Below are 24,945 nucleotides of genomic sequence, written 5' to 3' on the forward strand. Positions count from 1 at the left end.
ACAGGTCTCTATGAATACGTTCGAAACTAATTTAAAACTAGGCTGGGTGACGTCCGCCATCTTAGCTTTCTTCCCTTCCTTGCAGAGTCTGGTATGTTCGGCGTCTTGATGTCTCCTAAAGGCTGTTCCTTCTTCTAACCTTCGTTTATTGCCATTCCCATAGTGTAAGTTCGCCATATGCCTTGACATTGTAACATTTACAAATATTCTTCATAATTTCACCTCACATTTGCTATATCTTAAACTTTTTAAAATATTTCACTATTTCATGCCGAAAATAATTATACTTGATTAAAATTGGTTAACACTTGTGTCCAATATCTGCCCTCAATAATGTGTTACAGACCGAAAAAATTTCCGGATTATTTTCGTGATATGCTATAATTGAAATAACTATATCTTTGTTCTGCGTATACTATCGATTCGCTGTAAATCTAGAAACCCTCAATCAAAGACGCGTTGAATCACTAGCTGCCCAGTTCATATGTCTCACATTGTTCAAAAATTTCACCTTCAAAGAAAGATGGTTACAAATTATCCAAGGATCTTCGTAAACTAACGGTTACATTCACCGAGTTAACTTACTTTGAACATTAATTCCGAATGATTTTTCTTGGTATATTAGCAAGACATCAAAAAAAAATGGTTAAGTCTGCAGCAAGAGCTCTATTCTTTATCCCACCGTTATTTCAAACGAAACACACAACTCGAAAGTCGAAATTCGGCGTAGTTTATACGAATATTCCGTTTTTTTTTATTACGAAGACGTTTTGGTTTATCTGAGTTAAATTCATCGAGGAAATTTACCGCAAATTTCTAACAGTGCACAAGTCAGCAGCCAATGAACAGGGGACATTTGCCCGGGTAGGTCATCGAACTTGCGAACTTCTCCAGTGTCCAACAATGTGTGGAGTGAAGTAGCTGCGAGTCTTGAAGGGTTTGGGAACCCCTGCCCTTCCAGGGAAAATGGCTCGCAAGTGGGTGGATGGGGGGGGAGGGGGGCGGTGCTGTAATAATTGAACGGGGCCGCGCCGGCAGACGCAGAGACGCAGAGACGCAGAGTCTGGCAGACTGCAGCAGCTGCCGAGTGTAATATTACCCCCACCACCACCACCTCACCTCCCCCCCCCCCAACAAGGCCCTCCCAGGCCCGGCGACACGCGTGTATTTCTCATGAGGCGCTCGACGGATCCAGGGCTGGTGGGAGGGTGTTCGACCCGCGCGCCTACACGTGGCAGGCGCTACCTGCGCTGCCTGCGCTACCGGAGAATATGCGCTGTTTGCAACGACCTCTAGCACGGACTAGGATAGACAGTCCTCCACACACTCGAGCGAATGTCACCTGTTCATTGGCTGCCGGCTGGTGAGACGTCTCGTCCTGGCGATTCGACAATCCTATAGTTGATGGTTAGAGTCCCGGAAATTTCGCGGATTCCTCTGGCCTCAGGATAGAATTCCAAGTTATAGGTGTGCTCGACCCATGTTTACTTTCCCATTGGTTGATTTCTTAGCGAGAACATTTTTATCCTTGTTATTTGGCACTACCTGATTCGCTTACTTCTCTCCTAGCTGGACATCATTGGCTCACGGTCGTAGACGGGCGTGTCCAAACAACTGCGTGCCAATCATGAACACAGTGCGAGAGTGTGAAGGTTTGCATTCTAGCTTGCGACTAAATGAATCCGCGAAATTTCCGGGCCTCTATTGATGGTTCCTCCATTCCCTTTGAACTGTGTGCCAAAAGTGGAAGTAGCTTAGAGGTATACATATCTCACATTTGAACTATTAACCTTTCACTAGGGACCGGCATTTTTCGCGGGAGAAAACAAAAAAGGCTGTACGCACATTGTTTTTGTTTTTTTCGTTATCTACTTTGAAGCTAGAGATGAACAACTGCTTCACTGCAAAATAATACAGGAAGTGCGTCTGGATAATATTTAACTGACCAGAGATCTACAAAAACTGCAAAACTAATCAGTGTATACGAATGATATTAAAAAAAAAAAAAAAGAATGTATTTTTATAACAGCAACTGCTGACAAACCCGATAGCCTGATCCGTTGAGATAGACAGTGTCAAGTTTGAACAAGTTGTGACTTGTCAGTCGGCTTCCAGAGCCGGGAAACAGATGTGTTTTCCGTGTCTGTCGCGCGTCATGTTCACGTATATCGAACAACGCGTTAAAATTAAGGTTTGCTTGCGAAACGGAGACATCACGTCAACGCGCCGTGTCACGCCTCGCTTCCGAATGCACATCCAGAGATGCTTCTTCAACCATGGCATCAACATTGCGATAAGTGCGCATGGCTAGCCAAAGAGATTATCTGAAGGAGATAAGTGCAAATATGATGTAAGCTTATTTCTTTGTTCGTAATAAAATTGTTGGCCGTTATTTTTTTTATCACACCTTGTAAGATGAATTCGTTAAGAATAAATGTGTTATTTATTTGTTGTTGCCAAACCACGCAACACATCTGTGGACCGAGTGACTCACGCGCGCTCTGCGGCCCGGGAAGTGCGGGTGACGGAAGCGAGCGATATTCAGCAGCCCCTCCCAGTGCCGGTGGGCTGATTGTCGTGGTGTGTGGGGGGGGGGGGAGGAAGAGTCCCTCGCAATCACGAGGCCCCTGTGCGGGGTGCGGGGTGCGTCTCCTACCTCCTCCCGGCCTCTACTCCTCTCCGCCCTCTACGTGAACCGAAACTCCAAGACGCAGCGCACATGCGTGCTCGCACGCACACATACACACACACACACACACACACGTACATGCGACCTCAGGGACTTCTTCCGCAGCCCTCGGCGTCAGTCCGCAAGAATAAACAGGCACAATGGCTTCGCGAATTTCGAAAAAAAAAAAAAATAGAAACCTTTTTTGGCAACAATTACTTTCTTTTCTATCTACAAAATTATATAACAGTGAAACTTTTTTCCAATACCTTCCCCTGGCGTCCGTGAGGTGATACCTATGTCCTGTCCCGGGTCGTAATTTTTATATTTACGTTGAGCACTTGTTAAAACTTGTAGATTTTTTTGGGAGTGGCCGGACTTCAGCAAGACGAGACAGAATATTCAGTGCATACATACATTCTGCATGATTAGAGACCCGTGAATTTCGCGGATTCATTTCGTGTTATGCTAAAAATTCAAATAATTGTACCTTAGTGCTGCTTCTGCCGTTGGTCCACTGTTAATCTGGAGGACTGAGGGCCAATTAGAGACCCTCACTCATAGAAGTGTCGAATCACAGGCCACCCAGTCGAGACGACTCACAAGTCAGCAGCCAATGAACAGGTGGCATTTGCCCGAGTGTGTAGAGGATATGGGAGTCTATCCCGGAGGTCATTGAACCCGCGAAATTCACGGGTCTCTACGCATGATGAACTGCAGCGGCGTGAGCCGGTATGGGTGGGAGCCAGTGTAAGGGAGGGGCTGACGGGTGGGTGCGTGGTGGTTGTTGCAGTGTCGACGGTGGACGTGGAGGCGGTGCTGGGTCGCGGAACCACTCTGCCCTGCGACGTGCAGCCAGCCACCAGGGAGGACCGGGTCTACATGGTGCTGTGGTTCCGGCAGGGCGCTGGCAGGCCACTCTACAGGTGCTGTGCCTTCCTCCTTGTCTCGTCCCCTCGTGCCAGTTGCCCTTCTCCAAGCATCACTTACCTTCCATAACTGGACACCTGTAAAATTCGCAATTTCAAATCCCTAAAGTCCAGAGACTCCATGATCCTCCACGCACTCGTGCAAAATTACATCTGCTGATTGGTTACCGACTCGTAACACCTGTTGACTGAAACGATCGTGATTCGCTAATTCTTCCGTTAAATAGATTTTTCGTTGGCCCAAAATCCTTTTCAGATAAACTGTGGCCCCATCGCTGAAGCAAAATAATGTCAAAAGTATTTTTTGGACTCTATATCCTATCGCGAAATGAATCCGCGAATTTTACAGGTCTCTATTCATAACTTCCCTCCTCCTTGCTGCCTTACTTCCCTTCCCGCTCACTAGCTCACTCCTATCGCCCTTCTCAACTTTCTTCTCTTTACCTTCTTTCTTACCTCTTTTCTCACGACATTCCACATTACTTCCTTCATTTCATCCCTCCTTACGTTTCTCCTTGCATCCCCTTTCACTACACTCTTTACTTTCCAGCACATTCTCCCTCCTCCTTACTTCCTTACTTACCTTCTCCTCATTACCTCCCGCCTTATCGCCCTTCTTAATTTTTTTTTTTTCATTGCCTTCCCTTTAAATTATTATATTAGGGTCTGAACATGGCCTTCTAGGATAGACAACACAATCTTCTACATCCTCGAGAAAATTTCATCGCGAAACGATAGCATCTCTATATTATTCCTTAGCAGCTACAATGGAAAAATTATCGATTACATTTCGCGGTAAGATAAAATTCAACTATGTTCTTTGAATGGGCACTGAAACGGAGTAAGACTTATATAGGATGTTTAATTTTTGTCTTTATTTACTGTTCTAGCTGCAGATATCTCGTCCTCAGCTCAGTGTGTCCGTCTGTCCTCTAATATTTTTTTCCCGTTTAATTTCTTCCACAGAATTTTAGGTACTGTCTATGATTTTTAACTTTTGACATTGGCTGATTCCGACTTGTTTTTTGTGTGTTTGCATATTCATTATTTGTAATTTTTTAGGTTCTTTTTTAGAAGTTTCTTGTGAAATACAGTACAACCAGCAATGGCGGATGTCCAAAGAGAGATCCTAAATGAAAATTAAACTACCTATGCCGATATGCTGGTTTTGCTATGGAGGACTCTGGGGCTATTGAGGACTTTGGGGCAATGGCAGACTTTCAACTAAAGAAGTACTTGATTGCAAGCCACCCATTTTTTGACGTCTCCCAAGCTACATAGACTGTGGAGTCCATCTTGGAGATCATTGAAATATTAATCTTTCCCGGTCCATTATGATTAGAGACGGGAAAAACTCGCGGTTTCGTTTCGCGATAGGTTAGCTAAAATTCAAATACTTATACTGTTGTACTGTTTCTGCTATTGGCTCACATTTAATCTGCAGGTCACTGGCCAATTGAAAACACTAAATCAAAGAAGCATCTGTTAAAGATTTTTCAAAATTAATTTACGAAGAACAGTGGTTACAAACTATCCAAACATCTTCGTTAATTTACGACTATCTGCGGACACTTGAGTCCACTTTCTTTTAACACGAATCCCAAAGACTATCAAAAGAATGTACAGTACACTCCCGATTATCCGCGAAATTAAGTGGCAGGGCCACCGCGGATGGTGAAAATCGCGGATAATCCGCAAAAGAGCCGAAAATGGGAAACAAAAAAGAAAACATGAATTTCAAATTTAAAATCTAAAAATTTATGTACAGTAAAAGTTACAATTAACAGTAAAAAATTTTAAATGATGCTAAAATACTGAATAATTAACATACAGTACATTTCAGTAATGTAAATATAAAAGTGCTCGGAACTTGATTCGTAACAAAGTTTATCTGAAGGACTCTGGACCAATGAAAAACGTTCGACAGAAGAAGTATCGAATCACAAGCTTCCCCGTTAACACGTGTCACGAGTCAGTAGCCAATCAGCAGGTGTAATCTGCACAAGTACATAGAGGGTCATGGAGTCTATCCTAGAGGTAATTGAAAACGCGAATTTTTCCGGTCCCTATTGATTCCTCGTTGGGAAAATCCATAATTTTACTGTAATTTCAAACAGTGTTTAACTTCGAACGACTTAGAGCAGTCCGCGCCGTGCGCCTCGTGGCTGGCGGTGCCTCAACTCCGCCGTCGAATGCCGCCCATTCACAGCCGGAATTCCCGCAGAGAAACAACGACACGAGGCTGCATGGGGTAAACCACCCCCCCCCCCCCCTTCCTTTTGCCGAACACAGCCTTCCCCTCTCGCAAAGCGACCGCCTTTAATTACAGCGCGCCGCCCCAGATTTTATCGTAAATATTAATTACGAACTTAGTTCGCCCCCCCCCCCTCCATCTTTTTCCGTGCGGGGCCGCAGCTGTGATTTTCATTTCTGAAGGCCAGGGAACGAAATTAAACCACGCGGCAATCGAATACTTCACCGCCCGACGGGAGAATGGAAATTGAAGGAAATAACAATCCACCCCCCCCCCTTCCCCTTTTTAACCCCCGTTTACCCCTTTTTAACCCCCGTTTACCCCCTCCCTTCCCCGCCACCACCATACAAATCCCAAGCGGTTTGACGCAGATTGGTATAAGGTTGCGCCATTAAACCCTCAGTTCCTCGGAGAGACAAACAAGCAGACAAACTTTAGTCCATAAAGATCGCAGGCCTCTCTACACAGGCATCGTCCGGAGTTGCTCGTCTTCATGGGTTGTAGCCGCGTCGAAGACGGAAGATTTCACCGACGTTTCGGTCGACATCGCAGTCGCCATCTTCAGGGTAGCAGTCACCCGCTGCACTATTGAGGGGAAACTGCCTGTGGTATCTTCGCATTCGACGCGGCTGCAACAAAGAAGCCTAGCAACCCCAAACCATAGTCCGGTTCTAGCAATATTTTCTCTCACGTCGTGTATTGGCAAACGTAATGAGCGTATTTCGAAGGTGCCTGCTCTCTGGCCTGGTTGTAAGAGCTCTAATTGCGTGGGGGATATGGTTATTTTTGCTTATATATAGGGCCATGCATATTTCGCGAAAAGATTCCGAGATTTGTTATAAGTTAAAACACTATAGCATCGTCTGTGCGCCGTGATTGTGTGAGTTTCTTTCAGGTTCATATCGATTGTTACAACCACCAATCACAGTGATTCAGTGCGGAAGCAAACGCGTCCTGAGTGGCCCGGTCAAATAAGGCAACGACTTCTCTAGCAGACGGCTGCCAATCACAAGGAAGAAACCACAGGTGCGGGTATACCTTGTTGCAGTCTAATAGGCGTTCAGATTTGTTCGCGAAAAGTGCCTGCCCTTACTTATATAATAAACGTTTTTGGAGATAAAAAACATTATTTATTACGTAAAATTGGTGCATGATTTTATATTTTGATTAATGTTTTTCATTCAAGAATCATTTTTTAAACCACGAAAAGGTACTCGAACATTCATTATTTGGGCTTTATTTTGTTCTATAGTGCTTATTAATGTGCGAAGTTAATATTAAAAAACTATTTAGGGAAAGGTTTACACAAATTTAACTATTGGAGGAACTGGGACAATAAAAAGCATTAATGCCCGTTTAAGAATCAAATCCAGTATTACTGCGATCACTTTTTTGTAGTGGTACAGTTGTTTTCTTGTAAATATACAAATATCTGTAATTAGAAATGATTATTTTTATTCAATTTACAAAAAAAAAAAAAAGAACTAACGCGTAATTAGCTGGTCTCTACCTGTAACTTTTCTTTGTCACCGTTGCGGTTGGAAAACGACTTTTTATTTTTCTTCTTCTTTCCTCTGGAGATCGTGTGAAAAGCAGAAAGTTCAGACCGGCGTTGCGGAATCTGTCATTCCTCAGTTCTTGTTCCTGTATTTATTTTTTTATATATATTTCTTCCCCTACCTCCTCCAACACCACCCTTACAAAGTCGTAAAGTTAGCGTTCGTGACTGACGAAAAGTCCGCCATTGAAAAAAAAAATGGGAAAGGGGGAAAAAAAAGGATTAAACACGCAATTCTGCGAAAACTGCGCAATGCCTCTGGCACAATGGAAAGGAATTCTCTACGGGAGAAGTTATATGACGGCTTTTCGAGTGATATTGAGCGAACCAATGCCCGGGTCTTCTCTCCGCCTGTACCGCAGACGCCAGCGATTTCGGAGAAGAGGGAAACTTTCTCCCCTTTTTGCGTTTATTCCCGTTTTTGTTGTCACTTTCCGTCATGTTTCCCGCCCTGCCCCTTGTCCGACCGGGCCGCGATTCTTTTGTTGCCCCCACCCCTCTTCACCCCTCCGGCCAACCCCGTTCTTTGGTCAGCGAAAAAGGGGGAGGGGGAATTGAAGAGGGGATAGAGTGCACTCGATTGAAGAGCGCCGACTTTATAAAATCCGGATCCACCGTCCGGCCGGCAGCGCTTGGATCTGCTCGGATCTGCTCGGATTTGCTCTCCAAGTCCGCTGCCGAGGTCTCGAGGAGGCCGCCGCAGGATGGCCAACCACGCAGTAAAAAAGGCACCAGGTTGCGTTACCCCGTGATGGACCCCAAATTCCTCTAAGACTTCGGGAAAAAGTCTCCTGCAAGGTATTTTATTTTTTTTATAAATGAAACTGATATTTGTAACACTGGATTCGGATGCTTTTTGTATACTTTAATTAAAGTTATTTTTTAACTGTTCCCTGAATGACTTTCCATTATTAGTTGTATTCATTAATAAACACAATAAAATAAAATAATTTCCAGTAATTGAATATTAAATTATATATGCCTATATAAACATCGACTCTAATATGGAAAATAATCATAGCCATATGTTGTACAAAGTTTCTAGGGGTAATTTTTAGTAAGTGCTCATTTGCTGCTGACTTGTCTCAATTTTAAGCATATCGCGAAGTTTTCTGTTTTCTTCTAATAACTCTTTCGTTTAATACTGCGCGCAATATTTTCTGGGCAATTTACTATCATGGGATATCTAATCTTTCGTGTATTCATTCATCATATATCAGCTTCACCTTAATGATTGGAATACAATGCTCTTGACCCAATGATGACCCTGGCCCAGTTAGAAACAAGGAGAAGTTGTTCCCTAATTATGCCAAAGGATGTGTCTTTATTATCGACCCATCCTATAAAGGCTTTTTATATTGGAGTGAAATGAATCAGTAAAATAATCGTTCCTCTAAAAATTGATGATTAACAAGAACAAACAAAAACTCGTTTATAAAAAACAAGCAGTAAGTATGGTATATCTGTACCTCGTAGGACTACAAATGTCACATAAGCCATATTTCTCACGAGAGCAGTTTAAAGAATTTTAAATACTGCCTAACTTATTTACTCAACTATTTTCTATACAAAATATGTGAATTTTTGACGTCAAATGGTGGTCAAGTTTATGGTTATAAAGTGAATTTCGTTTAAAACACATTGTGTATTTTTATTATACGGAACAATTTTGAAGGTAATTTCGTTTTTAGAACTGTAATCTTTATAATAACGTTTTACAGAAGTTTGTTGTAACATGTTCGGTGTTAAGTTATTTTGTACTTTGTTGAAACGTGGAAAAAAATAATTATATTTTCGTTCTGTAACTGATAATTTAAAAATAATTCATTGCAAGTCTGGAGATTTGATTTGCACTTATATTATATGGAAAATGTTTTGCATGATAAATATCAGTTAACTTCCACATGGTGGCGGAACGCATTCCAGCTAATACAGCTTCCATTTAGCTATAAAAAAAAACACTGAAACGTATACTCTTACATAAAATTATATTACACGAAACCGCAAAAGGTAGTTTCTTTTCTTCACGGGTACTTCGAAAACTTCTTCAGCTGAAAAGAAATTGATTGAAATAGTTATTAGACCAAGGATTTAATGTAAATCGCAACAAAAAATATAGAGTGAATTCAAAAAAATGTATGTACTATAAATTAAATAAATGTTTGTAATATTTATGCTCGCGAGGACAGAATAATTCATACAAGTAATTTACGAGATGGAAAAAAAACTATGTACCTACTTTCTTTGAATGACTCTTGCAATAAATAGATAAGATTGACAAGGCGGATTCAATTTTGGCAACACCATTTAATTTTGAAGCTATGCATTTTCAGTGGCCAGGTCAAGTAAGCCAATTAATCCTCACGTAGACAGAAGACACTGAATTGAGTTAAAACAGTACTGAAATCTATCGTGAGCTCTAGTTTTTTCCACGAAAAACTTTTCCTCCACTGCCTTGGTGATTTCGGCCACGTTGGCTAATATTCCTTTTCAATTTATTTTTACAGCGTAGAAGAAATCTGCTGGCGGAATCCATTTGGTAACTTAATAATTCCTCCACGAGATAACAAAGGGTGGGAACAAACTTCGGTAACAACTTTTAATTATTTTCCGACCTACCATTAAAAGATGATCACGACTTATTACGGCTTCTTGGTTAATGTAGATTATTATTTTTTTAGGAGCTCTTCAAGTTTGGCAATTAAGAACAGTTTGATAGCCCTGAAACCGTGTTTTAAATTCGTACGTTACTGGTTAAGTGTTCTCACATCGGCTTAAGTCAAATTCAGTTTACATGGAAAGTAGAGATTATTTTTACTAGGATTTTAATGTTATCCACCAAAAGCTTGGAAAATAAATTAATACTGAAACTCACCAAGGAACATACGAGTATCTCTAAACCAACGACTCTTTAGATATTTACAGTTTAGTACGAGACGATTTTATATGCATCTTAAAAAATATGCACCTAATTAAAAATATACTTTCGGTGTTTTTTCGATTGCAAAACTAAGGTTCGGATATTTACATTTTTATGCATCTTTGTTTTTTTATTAACTGCCAAGTTTTAAAAAAAATTCAATTATATCGTAGGTGGTATCACATATAAATAAATAAAACTCGTTTGTTTGCAGATCAAAATTCAAATATCAGTAGGAATGCCGATTACGGCAAAGAATTGTGAGAAGTCCTGCCAGTCGGCAGACAATTGACGGGTGACATTTTCCCGAGTGTTCAGAGTACTGTGGAGTCTATCCTAGAAATTGACAACGAGAATTTTTCTGGTCCCCAGTTATAGTACTTAAGTTTGTGGTCCATTAGACCACTTTTGTTTGGTTTTTTGTTACAGTTGGTAGAATTTCAGTTTTCCATTAGCTTGGTAATTAGCTGCTCCATTAGCTGCTAATATTTTACAGTTTGTTTTGGGGCCCAACACACATTTTTAAACCTGGATGTTTTAGTCGCTCTTTGGTCGTTTGGGTAGCAAAGTTACGTTTAATTTTTTACAACTATTTACGGGAGTTTTCGTTTAAGTTGGATCACAGAGCGAGAGTCAAAAAAATGGCCTATCAATTTTTAAAAACAAAAAAAAAAAGGAACGATAGCCTACAAGTTATTTGACAATTTCATATTGAAATTCTCTTAAATGTTCTGGCATTTACCGGTCACCGGCTGGAGATGCCTCGTTTCGCGCGGGGGGGGGGGGGGGGGGGGGGGGGGGTAGGTAAGGGGGGGGGATGTTTCCGCCGCCCGGGCCGACGCGTAGGGACAAAAAAAAATGTCCCTGGCTCAACGCGTGTGTGCGCGCAGCAGCTTTGACGGCGATCGAGCGAGGAAAATTAATTGCTTCTGCCGCTCGCTTGGGCGATTTGTCCGCGCGCGATTTACGGCCGACACGCGCAAGGCTCCCTCCCCCCTCTAACACCTTCCCCCGCCCGAAACACTGAAGCATCCCGTCGCATCAGCCAGCAGCTTTATTATTTTACTTTTAGTTGGCACTCCTGTCAGTGCTACTCCTTTCCCTTCGTTCTGGCCCTGCGGGTCATGGCGCACCAAGGCCCGCATACAATAATTGTAACGTCCTTAAATTGCGTCCGCAGGACATCGGATCGCTGATTGGCCCGCGTGACCGTCTTGACGTCATCGGGTGGTGCCAACTTGAACTTTTTTTGTCTCAATCTTTTGTTCTCTGTTAGCGCAGGAGAACAACACTCGTGATTTTTTCCTGACTCCGTTTTAAAAATGTCAAAACATAAATAAATAAATCAAATAACAAAAGCTGTGGTAGGAACAGGAAGCCAAGAAGACCCACACAAAATATTGGATACAGCTATAAAGTTTGAATAACGGAGTCTTTAAAGCAATATTTCCTAAAAATTAAGAACATCATAATTTATTGTTTTAATACCTACAATTACTATGAATGCGTATTTTATAGCAATTTAGGAGTTATTTTTACTAACTTGATAAAACAAAATTTTTCGTAAAAATAGCGAAAATGTTTTTACTTCTGTCGGCAGTCCTCATGACTGCTTTGATATTTTCTTGATCAATTCCTATTAAAGTTTGAATATCATTTATTAAATATTAAAGAGTAGTTGATATAAACTACTACTTCGCGGAACACCTAATATCATGAAATTAAAATCGCATATGCAAAGCGTCTATTTGTAAGATAAATAAAACACACACACACATATATATATATATATATATATATATATATATATATACGTAATACTGTGTGTGTTAAAGACGATCTTCCTGATTGAAAACTACATTTTTCAGAAAAAAATATTTTTAGGGTTAAAATTCATGTGCCTATAAATATTTTTTTGTCAAAAAGTCTAAAAAGAAACTACATAACAGAGGTATTTGTCAATAGTTTGTGACTAAAATTTGTCAATAATACTTTAAGAAAATATATACCGATAAATGGTATACAACTCACTGACTGATACACATTTAATTCAAATATTTTATGTAGAAAAGGATTATAACATGATAATGCTACAGTTACTAAAACCTAAAACGCCACAAAACTAAAAAAAAGTTACAAAACTCCGTTCCCCCGGAGAAACCCCCGGAATGGCCACCGCATGGGGAGCCCAAGAAAAGAAACGGGCTCCCCATTTGGAAGCCACCTGGAAGGTTTTTTTCTGTTCCACCCACCGTTTCTTTTGGTAGCCTGACTTGTTGCAAGGGATTGTGTTCATACCAGAGAAAATGCCACCATTTCGTCTGGGCAATCCGCCTTGGAGGAGCCGGGGCGCGAACCCGGGTCCTACAAGTCACAAGGCAGGCGCTCTACCCCAGAACCAGAGTGGTAGAGCGGATACTTGCAGTCTTCTTAACACTGACATCATGTCATTCACTCGCGTTCACTGCAGTTTCGTGTGTCAATAACATGTGCAATGCGTGAAGTAACATCTAACCTCGGTAACGAACAAATTTATGTATGTCAATGGTAAAGTTATTTTGAAATAAATGTTAGATATTAAAAGAGTGTGTTTAGTTAAAATATGTGTGTGCCTACAAGCATGAAGTTATTGTATAACATTTTATTTATTTGGTTTTAAAGCCACAGAAAAGTTAACCTTGTTATTCACTTTTGGCTTCTTCTTTTTTTTTTTTTGATGTGACAACGTCTAATAAATCGATGAACGCCGGCTGCACGCACGAAAAAGTGTCCCGTAACGCACATTGTCCCACTACGGATGTGTCCTGTTATGCTCATTGTACGCATGCGTGGAATCTCTCTTCCACTCGATTGGAACCATCGATTTGACTTTTCAATCACATTTTCGTCGTTTGAATTATTAATATTATGTAATTTAACGATCGTCCGCCGATTTTCAGCACAATCGGTATGGTTATTTAAAAGTAATGTTGAATATTCAAATACATCTGAAACAATTATTTTCAAATTTTGATATATATACCCTCGTGGCCATGCGGTGAGCATCGCTGACTCCCATTTGAAAGGTTACCGGATCGAATCCCGGCCGTGGCAATTTTTTTTTTGTACTTGTAAAAATAAATACGGCGCGCGCGACACTAAGTAATAAACATATTTGAATTAATGAATGCAAATAAAAGTAAATTTATTAATTAAATTGTAGATTTCATTTCACTCCTTTGTATCCAAACAAAATAGTGATAATTCAATAAAAATGATTCAATTTTATTCATTAAAGTATGCAGAGGTATATTTTATCATACAAAAGATAGAAAAATTAAAAAAAAAATCTTCCTCAAAGAATATAATATTTTTAATGCCTAAATGGTTTGGTTGCAAAAACCTATTACGGCTCAGTCTCAGACCGAATATGATATTTCATTTTCTTCTGGATCAATAATTTCATCAATGTTTTGTTATGACGTCACGTTAAACTATCGTCCGTAAACCGTCTTTACAGTCAACCAATTTTTTTTTTTTTTTGCTTTACCGTGCTTAATATGTGCAGCTAATACTGGAAAGCTATTGCACTTGATATTTTGAGATTATTACGAAATAATATAACATTTTATTTCAAATATATATATTTTTTTGCAAACGTACGGGTTTGAAATACAAAATAAATACAATATATTTTTTCTTTTTTTAATGGTTCTTGCAATTGGTGAGATTGATTATATATAATTTAGGACACACACCATTGCTGATTATAATTTATGTCATAAGAAACCTCAATACAGACAAGGAAACATACAGAAAACAAGCGAAACTCAGGTAACATCAAAACATTTAAAACATAGACAGAAAATTACGTAGAACACAATAGGCTAACAACGATGAGACCTTAGCAACAAGAACAGAAAATAAAGATGATAATTACTTTGGACAACTCACAGAATTTTTTTTTTTCAGTACTTTTACAGAAGATTATATTGGAAAACAGTTGACATGGAATAGTTTGCAATACTAAAAGAAAGATATTATAACTTTGTACACCACATAGCTTTGGTTATTTTTGCACATCTGAAATACGGTTTATCGAGGCATAACTGAGTCTTTCCTACAAAAAGGTGGCGTTTGGGGTTTTTGTGAAGTCCATGTTAGAGATTATTGAAATTGTGAATTTTTTTCCAGTCCCCAGTAATTTGACGAATTAAAAAAAAATGCATTACAACGAAAAGGACATTGTTCATTTGATGGACTGCACAAGCACTAATCACTGGAGCCGCTACAGGAACCAAAGACAGCCGTGTGCAGTCACGTGGTGCAACTCGTGCGCAACACGGCATGCTGAACATCAGCGAACGGCGAAGAGCACGGAAGGAGACCGAAACGTGTTTCAGCAAACTTTTTTTGACGTGACAACGTCTAATAAATCGATGAACGCCGGCTGCACGTACGAAAAAGTGTCCCGTTACGCTGTGTCCCGTTACGCTCATTGTACGCTTGCGCCGCATCTATCTCTCTTCCACTCGATTGGTGTATGCGTCCGAGGAGAAGAAAGACAGCGGCAGCACACAACTTACATGTACACGTGAACTGTTTCGTCGACTGTTTATAAAGTGAAGTGAAAAAAGTTAATGTGGTTTTCATTGCTTATTACAACAACAATTTCGGCAATAAAGGTTAAATATTCTTGCATTTTAAAAATATGAATACTAGTATAATTTTAAGTAATTATTCTTTTATTATTAAAATAAAAATGATTCAATTTTATTCATAAAGTATGCAATCATTTCATCAATGTTTTGTTATGACGTCACGTTAAACTATCGTCCGTAAACCGACTTTACAGACAACCAATTTTTTTACTGGTGTTTAGTGTCATTCATTGTACGAACATTTCCGTGCTATAATTTCACTAGATAATAGCGTCTATTTAAGCGGTCTATAACACGGTGTGCTGAGCTTCAGAAGAAACCATTCGTTATTTTAAAACTGCTCGAGATTAGAGTGCCGGGGGGGGGGGGGGGGTCTGGTTAGGTGTTTATGAATACGCTGAGGGTGGGTGAGTTATAATGTTGCCATGTTTAATTTTAAACTGTATTTCTGGAAGGTTGAAATGGCTTGTAAATATTCTCGAAAGCACCCAAGGGACTAGCATTACACTATTATTAGAGACCGGAAAAAAATCGTGGGTTAAATGACCTTCAGGATAGACTCCAATATCCTCTACACACTCGGGCAAATGCCAACTGTTCATTGGCTGCTGACTTGTGAGTCGTCTCGACTGGGTGGCCTGTGATTCGACACTTCTATGAGTGAGGGTCTCTAATTGACCCTCAGTCCTCCAGATTAACTAAGAACCAATGACAGAAGCAGAACTAAGGTATAATTATTTGAATTTTTAGCATAACACGAAATGAACCCGCGAATTTTTCAGGTCTCTAGTGATAATTCAAACAAGATGACGCACACGGTGTGCAGAGCTTCACAAGAAACCACGCTATTTGAAAACTGATCGAGATATCCGAAAAGGGATCTGGTTACGAAAAGCGTTTGTGAATAAGCTGAGGGTATGTTGCCTTTTTTTGAATTCAAACTGTATTTCTGGAAGGTTAAAATGGCTGGTAAAGATTCTCGAAAGCACCCAAGGGACTAGCATTACGCTGTATAATGTCATGGTTACCGCCGAGTACCCACAGTTAGAGCTTTGAATATATATACTGTATAGAAGTCGCCAGCCCAGGTTAAAATTTCTAATACGGTTTTGAAGTAGTTGGTTAATTCACCGCCGCAATCGCCACCATCTCTAGGGCATCGACTTGTGGTGGTCCCTAGCGGACAAGTGTCGAACTCTTCAAACACCCCTTCCCCCTCCTGTGGAACGACGTTGAGATGCAGTGAATGATGGATGAGGGGTGCGGGGAATGACAGCGGGCGACAGCGCTGCGCTCTAACGTGTAAATAACAACTAAGACGATACAGGGCGTTACGGCAGCGCACTGCAGCAGTGAAGTTCCCCAGCTGCTCATTATACGCTTCTGAAAAACGTAGAGTAAATCCTATCCACTCGCGACTTCTATACAGTATATGTATTCAAAGGTTAGAGCTAGAGCACCAGCCCTGGGGGCGCGGACCCTGGTTGCAGGTTCGACGTGCGCGGCCGACCGCTCGCCAAGGCGCTGCACTGGTCCGACGCCGCCGCCTTCGGGCCCCGCGCGCACTTCGAGCCGCGCGGCGCGCCCCAGGGCCTGGCCGTCGACGCCCTGCAGCTGGACGACGAGGGCACCTACCGCTGCCGCGTCGACTTCCGCAACTCGCCCACCAGGAACTACCAGGTCAACCTCGTCGTCGTGGGTGAGTGCGTGGGCCATCGGGACGTCGTCACCCTTCCATGACTGTGTGGAGCTGGTTCTTCACCCTCCATCAGTAAGGACACCTGTTTTTCGCAATTTCATTTCATTTCAAGGTATTTCACAAAACACTGTAGCTTTTTCTAAGAGTCACGGCAAATTGTGAGGGTGCAGCAGTACGGTGACCACATTCTCATTGGCCCCGTCAAGAGCGGGACGACACCTCTCACCGACCTCAGCCAATAACCACAGGAGAAAAGCTACAGTGTTTTGTGAAATACCATGACACGAAATGTATTCGCAAAAATACAGGTGTCCCATGAGAGTGTGATGCTGACCTTAGTTCCTCCATCATCCATTCTGTGACCTCGTTAGATTGTCCTTATTTCGTTAATCATTCTTCCCGTGATGTTGTGGTGCCAGTTCTTCATCCTCCATCAGTCGTCCCATGAGAGTGTGATGCTGACATTAGTTCTTCTATCATCCATCCTGTGACCTCGTTAGATTGTCCATATTTCGTTAATCATTCTTCCCGTGATGTTGTGGTGCCAGTTCTTCATCCTCCATCAGTCGTCCCATGAGAGTGTGATGCTGACATTAGTTCTCTATCATCCATCCTGTGACCTCGTTAGATTGTCCATATTTCGTTAATCATTCTTCCCGTGATGTTGTGGTGCCAGTTCTTCATCCTCCATCAGTCGTCCCATGAGAGTGTGATGCTGACATTAGTTCTTCTATCATCCATCCTGTGACCTCGTTAGATTGTCCATATTTCGTTAATCATTCTTCCCGTGATGTTGTGGTGCCAGTTCTTCATCCTCCATCAGTCGTCCCATGAGAGTGTGATGCTGACATTAGTTCTTCTATCATCCATCCTGTGACCTCGTTAGATTGTCCATATTTCGTTAATCATTCTTCCCGTGATGTTGTGGTGCCAGTTCTTCATCCTCCATCAGTCGTCCCATGAGAGTGTGATGCTGACATTAGTTCTTCTATCATCCATCCTGTGACCTCGTTAGATTGTCCATATTTCGTTAATCATTCTTCCCGTGATGTTGTGGTGCCAGTTCTTCATCCTCCATCAGTCGTCCCATGAGAGTGTGATGCTGACATTAGTTCTTCTATCATCCATCCTGTGACCTCGTTAGATTGTCCATATTTCGTTAATCATTCTTCCCGTGATGTTGTGGTGCCAGTTCTTCATCCTCCATCAGTCGTCCCATGAGAGTGTGATGCTGACATTAGTTCTTCTATCATCCATCCTGTGACCTCGTTAGATTGTCCATATTTCGTTAATCATTCTTCCCGTGATGTTGTGGTGCCAGTTCTTCATCCTCCATCAGTCGTCCCATGAGAGTGTGATGCTGACATTAGTTCTTCTATCATCCATCCTGTGACCTCGTTAGATTGTCCATATTTCGTTAATCATTCTTCCCGTGATGTTGTGGTGCCAGTTCTTCATCCTCCATCAGTCGTCCCATGAGAGTGTGGTGCTGACCTTAGTTCCTCCATCATACATCCTGAGACCTCGTTAGATTGTCCTTATTTCGTTAATCATCCTTCCCATGATGTTGTGGTGCTAGTTCTTCATCCTCCATCAGTCATCCCATGAGAGTGTGATGCTGACCTTAGTTCCTCCATCATTATGGACCGGAAAAATTCGCGGATTTATTTGACGATAGGTTAAAATTCAAATGCATATACCTTTTAGATGATTTTGCCATTGGCTTACTGTTCATCTGGACGAATCTCAACCAATTAAAAACTCTCAACCAAAGAAGGATCGAATCACTGAAAAACCAGATGAGACGACTACAAGTCAGCAGCCAAAATAACTTGCGTTATTTGCCCAAGTGCACAGGGGAATGTGTAGACTATCCTGAAGGCCATCGAAAGCGCGAATTTTTTCAGGGTCCTATCCATCATCCATCCTGTGACCTCGTTAGATTGTCCTTATTTCGTTAATCATCCTTCCATGATTTTGTGGTGCTAGTTCTTCATCCTCCATCAGTCGTCCCATGAGAGTGTGGTGCTGACCTTAGTTCCTCCATCATCATCTATCCTGTGACCCCGTTAGATTGTCCTTATTTCGTTAGTCATTCTTCTATGATGTTGTGGTGCTAGTTCTTCATCCTCCATCAGTCGTCCCATGAGAGTGTGATGCTGACCTTAGTTCCTCCATCATCCATCCTGAGACCCCGTTAGATTGTCCTTATTTCGTTATTCATCCTTCCCATGATGTTGTGGTGCTAGTTCTTCATCCTCCATCAGTCATCCCATGAGAGTGTGATGCTGACCTTAGTTCCTCCATCATTATGGACCGGAAAAATTCGCGGATTTATTTGACGATAGGTTAAAATTCAAATGCATATACCTTTTAGATGATTTTGCCATTGGCTTACTGTTCATCTGGACGAATCTCAACCAATTAAAAACTCTCAGCCAAAGAAGGATCGAATCACTGAAAAACCAGATGAGACGACTACAAGTCAGCAGCCAAAATAACTTGCGTTATTTGCCCAAGTGCACAGGGGAATGCGTAGACTATCCTGAAGGCCATCGAAAGCGCGAATTTTTTCAGGGTCCTATCCATCATCCATCCTGTGACCTCGTTAGATTGTCCTTATTTCGTTAATCATCCTTCCATGATTTTGTGGTGCTAGTTCTCCATCCTCCATCAGTCGTTCTATGAGAGTGTGATGCTGACCTTACTTCCTACATCAATCATCGTGTGACCACAGGTGAGGCCTTCGTAGACCTTCCCATAACAGTTCATGCTGACCTCACTTTCTCCATCCCCACTAGTGTGATCTGGTGATGTCTTTCTTATCTCCTGCTTCGTCCATCCGGTGATAGTTCTTCATCCTCCAACACTCGTCCCAAAACATTGTGTAGATGAACTTACTTCCTCCATCATCCATCCTGTGACCTCGTTAGGCGTCATTTTGTTAATCACCCGTGATGTTAGGGAGTTAGTTATTCGTCCTCCATAACCTGTTCCGCAACATTTGATGCTGACCTTACTTCTTCAATTATTCATCCTGTGAAAATATGAGAGTGACCTATCTCAACCATCGTCTCTTTTTTTTTTAGATAATTTGAGGTTGGTTCTTTATTTTCTATCATCGATCCCGAACACGTGTGATTCGGCTTTCTTTTTTTTTCCGCCTCTGACTGTGCAAATCTGGTTACACCTTCAAAAGTGATGTATCCCTGTATCAGTAGAAGGGGAATTTGTATTCTCTAGATACAGTAGCTCGTTGTTCTTGTGGTTGGTATAACTGTGCGCGAGAGGGCGAGTCACAGATGTTCATTTTAAGACTCCAGTCAATGCAGTCTTCTCTCGCCGAAAGATGCATGACACTGCAGCCGGCCTTGCACCAAGAAGGGTCGGATGATCATCGCGGATAAAAGAAGCGAAGATGTTGCAGAAAGGTGGGAGAAAATTTGCTAGGTCATTGGCAAGAAGCGGATAAAAGCGCGGGTCATTTAGCCACCCGCGGCTATGGGGTCGAGAGAAGGGAAAGGAGGGGTGGAAGTACAAGACCCACCTCCGCACGCAGTGCGGTTATATCACCGCCGAAAGAGGTGCGGAGATAGCCAAGCGTTTTGGTGAGGAGGAGGAGGGGAAAGGGGGGGTTCGGGTTTCGGAACGAGAGAGGGTATTAATGAAACTTCATCCAAGAATTTCATAATGCTGCGGCGGCACCGCGGAGATGGGCTGGCAATATCTCGCGCCGATATGAGCAGCGGGGCATACTTGAGCAGGCATTCTCGCCTCGGCGCGGTTCGAGGGCTTTCCCCCCCTCCTTTCTCTCCCTCGCATTCCCGACACCCGGACGACTGTGTTCTCGGGCACGCGAACCTCGACCTAATGCCGTGCAGCCTCTCCGCGGCGTCGCTCGGCTACACGGAGGGTGACGTCGGCGCGACGTGTGTAGCTGACGGCATCAGCACTAGGGCCTAGCGTCATGCCAGGACCAGAACATTTTTTGGTTTCACAAATCTGCATTGAAAAATTGGGCCCCTTAAGGTAACTTAAAGTTTTCAGAAGGCTCTGAACCGCTAGCCTATGTACTCGGTGCCTTTTAATGGGGACGCACCACAACGCTGAAATACCACAACGCCGAAATGCCAAATTGACCACAATGCCGACAGCTAGAAAACTGCTGTGTACCACAACGCCGATTTACCACAACGCCGAAATACACTAACGCCGAAAAATGTCATTGCAGGACTGCCACAAAGGTTAGGTTAGGTTAGACTAGGTTAGGTTAGACTAGGTTAGGTTAGGCTAGGCTAGGATAGGCTAGGTTGTTAGGTTATGATATATTACGCTAGGTTAGGTTAGGTTTGATTGTGATATTTCGGCGTTAAGGTACATTTAATAAACACACACAAAATTCATTCAGTTGTTATTTCGGCGTTGTGGTACCTTCACAGCAGTTTTCTAGCTGTCGGCTTTGTGGTCAATTTTGACATTCGGCGTTATGGTATTTCTGCGTTGTGGTAACGACCCCGTTTTAATGTTATCGTACATTCCCGGTGAATTGTCTTCACTGCTTAGAACTTGTGTTTTCCCTTTGAAATATATTTGTTTGGCCTCATCAATGCCCTGCCTTTATGCTGGTTTGAGCTCATCAGGGCACTCACTGCTTTCACGGAATTCGAATTCAGAAACCCCTTCGCACCGATGCTAGTGTTGCAACCGACTATGTCACGAAGGATAGGCAATTTATTGATGGGTTCTCCCCCAGCTAAGGTAGTCTGTACTTGTAACCTGTCTCAAATTTGACAGACATCGACAGACAGTTAAGCAGACATCCACATGGTTGAGCAATGTCCCCGAGCTGCTAAGAGGGAGACGCTCTGTGGGCTCCGGGGAGAGGTGTGCAGGGGGCGGCGTGTGACCGGGGTTTCCTCCGGGTGCGCAGTTCCGCCGCACCAGATGCTGGTGTACGCCAACTCGGGCCGCCCCGTCAGCTCGGAGGTGATTGGTCCGCTCACGGAGGGCGCGGAGCTGACCCTCACCTGCGAGGTCAGGGGAGGTACGTGCCGTCCAGCCCCAGCAGACACGCCACTCAGAAACACACGACTAGGGCACACGCGCCGCTTAGAAACACGTGACTTAGAACCGCGCCGCTTAGAAACACGCAACTAGGAAACACGTGACTAGGACACACGCGACTAGGAAACACACACGACTTAATAAACACGCACGACTTAATAAACACACACAGCTGAATATAAGCACACACGACTTAATAAACACGCACGACTTAATAAACACGCACGACTGAATATAAACACACACGACTTAATAAACACACACGACTTAATAAACACGCACGCCTGAATATAAATACACAAGACTTAATAAACACACACGACTTAATAAACACGCACGCCTGAGTATAAATACACAAGACTTAATAAACACACACGACTTAATAAACACGCACGCCTGAATATAAATACACAAGACTTAATAAACACACACGACTTAATAAACACGCACGCCTGAGTATAAATACACAAGACTTAATAAACACACACGACTTAATAAAAACGCACGACTGAATATGAACGCACAAGACTTAATAAACACACACGATGGAATTTCCAGTTCTTAGTTATGTTGTTCTAACTCGTGATAGCCCTTAGCTGTGTGTTTATAAGCTATGTAGGTTCTACTTTGTGCGTTTCTAAGTTGCGATAGTGCTTAGTTAAGATTTTCTAAATTGACGTTTCTAAAATTTGTAATTAGGCGTTGTTTGTTGTTTTTAATTATGTACAACATTAAAATTAGAAGACTTCTATGTTGTGTGTTTCTAATTTATAGTAGTTGTTAGTTGTGATTTTCTAAGGTGATGTGTCTAAGTTTTATGATTCGGATTTGTTTGTTTTTCAATTAAAAATTTCAAACTTACAACCGTTATAAATTGTGTGTTTATAAGCTGTGGGAGTTCTAATGATGTTTTTCTAACTAAGTTTTTAATTTTTGAGTGTATAAGTTACGATTGTTGTAACGTGTTTGTTTCTAAGTTATGACATTTTTAACTTACGTTGATTTTATGTTATGACTGTTCTAAGTTCTGAATTTTATTATCTAAGTAAAGCATGGATCCCTCTTGCAATGAGGAACCTCGCAAGATTTTACTGTATCAGCTATGTTGAGGTCCCTCATAACTATAAAATGGAAAAACTCACCTTAACATTTCACACTGGGCAAAAATTCAAACAATCTCACCTTCGGCCTGTTTCTGTGATCTGACAAGTTAATGTTGAGAACTCTGGTGCAGTGGGGAATCCTCGACCAAGTAAGTATTGAATGTGCAGTGAGCAGGCAATGAACAGGGTACATTTGCCCAAGCATATGTACAATACTGTGGAGTCTACCTTAGATGTCCACACATAACTGTACCCGTAACACGCAGAATTCTTGTAATGCTCTGTGTCGTAGTTACACTTAGTATAATGCGTTTAAAATATTTGTGAAAGAAACCACAAATGCAATAGAGGCGTAGTGTAAAGCTGACAGACATAGCTCTTAGTTAATACTACTAACGAGATAATGAAAAACCTCAAAATCATTACCTTTGAAGCCCAACCTTAAAAACTTAATAGGTGACTAGAGCGAATGACTCTACAATTCTGCTGAAGACCTATGTATCTTGTTACTGTGTGTGTATATGTGTATATATCTATATTTCTATATATATATATATATATATATATATATATAGTTACGAGTGGAAAATCAGGTTTTGAAAAGTATAGCCCAATTAATTAAATACAGTTTTATATAGCACGTAATGTTTACACTATTAACTTATAGTAATGATATAGAAGTAGCTTGGCTTCTGGGTTGTAGTTGTGTCCTTAGCAAATAATTGTTGAATTATGTATTCGCCAAGGACACGGGCTACAACCCAGAAGCCAAGCTACTTCAGACAATGGCCGTGGAAGCCTGCGAACATTATTAGCAATGATATGGTCCATCCACAAATGTATCGCTCTTTCATAAGGTCCACAGTTCGCTCTCCCCCCAATGGAGCTCGGCTCGACAATGGCTCTTACGGCTGCTCGTCTCTTACCTCTAACCTCTGACCCAGCACACTGCATCGCACTGCTCACTCAACCGCCGCACACCCACCACAGTCCCGGATCTTTCTGTCTTCGAAGCCCGTCGCCCGTCGTCCATCATAGCTCACCAAAGGGGTCACTCCTCTGCCTCGGAGGCTGGCGTCGCCGTTTTTACACCCCTCGGCCTACTTCTGGAATGGTCTCGTACCCCTTCGAAGCGTCGCGCCATCGAGGTTGAACTTGACACCCGAAGCTCCCAGAACATTAGAGTTCTAATTACGCCACTTTCCCGCAGGGAATGTTCCGAACCCTGCAGAGTCGCCGAGAGTTCTCCGATATCAACGGTAAAGCGCCGTGGAAAGGGGTGAGCGGGAGGAAAGGATGTAATGAGGCGCCGTTTCTAATCGGATTAGGCGTGTGGCGTTAATGTACTGCGCTCCACTCGCAGGCAATATATATGCTAACGGAACATTTTTTTTTAACTGCTTGAAAAAAATAATTAGTGTCATTACATTTTATCTGCAATAAGGTAGAAACAAATTACAAATTCCCGATTTGGTTATTCTTGTTACGAAAATGCGTTCTGCTTTGTGGTGGTGTCTTAATTCGTTGGTTTTAAAGAACTTGGCTTTTTGTTTGTGTCATATTTTTAACTAAATAAAGATCGTTTTCGCCTCGCATCACATTCGACAAAATATGCTCCAAACCTACGTGCAAAATGACCAGATTGTTTCATTGTTGACGGTTACCTACCCTGTACCTTGATTAATCTCGCAATATCTCTGTAACATAAAAATATAAAAAGTATAAATAAAACATTTTCGTAAGTCAGGTAACGTTTATGTGATAGCGAGGAAAAAAAAAATATAGGTGTATTTAAACTCATTTTACAAAATGTTTTTAATGCGGTGTGTGAAATTAAGAAGAGGAGAAATTTTTTTTGTTTGAGCGGTAACACTGCGAACGCGGAAATAACGCAGTGGCACCAACCCAGCGGGCAGCGCGACAGGCGCGGGTTTTTTATCCTCTCTCCGGGGCCGCGCTCGCCTTCGGGTCTGTAGGTCTCGTTCAACCGGCGCAGTTAATCCTGCGCGAGCCCTTATTTACCGGCGCCTAAGCTGCGCCGAGCTAGCGTTCGCCAGGGTTTAAAGGGACGCGGCTAATTACGAGTAGTGCAATCCCGTGTCCGACACGC

General features: G+C 42.0%; 1 protein-coding gene across 3 annotated transcripts in view; it reads left to right on the plus strand.

The window, feature by feature from the left end:
- LOC134537418 (B-cell receptor CD22-like) overlaps positions 1-24,945 on the plus strand; it is a 188,280-nt gene that overhangs the window by 126,655 nt on the left and 36,680 nt on the right. For all 3 annotated transcript variants that reach the window (XM_063377818.1, XM_063377817.1, XM_063377816.1), the window contains exons 2-4: positions 3,462-3,594; positions 16,460-16,668; positions 21,599-21,712. In XM_063377818.1, coding sequence (XP_063233888.1) covers positions 3,462-3,594; positions 16,460-16,668; positions 21,599-21,712 — 456 coding nt within the window. The remainder of the gene's footprint in view (positions 1-3,461; positions 3,595-16,459; positions 16,669-21,598; positions 21,713-24,945) is intronic.

Source organism: Bacillus rossius, chromosome 12, assembly GCF_032445375.1.
Source record: "Bacillus rossius redtenbacheri isolate Brsri chromosome 12, Brsri_v3, whole genome shotgun sequence".
In the NCBI taxonomy this organism is placed as follows: Eukaryota; Metazoa; Arthropoda; class Insecta; order Phasmatodea; family Bacillidae; genus Bacillus; species Bacillus rossius.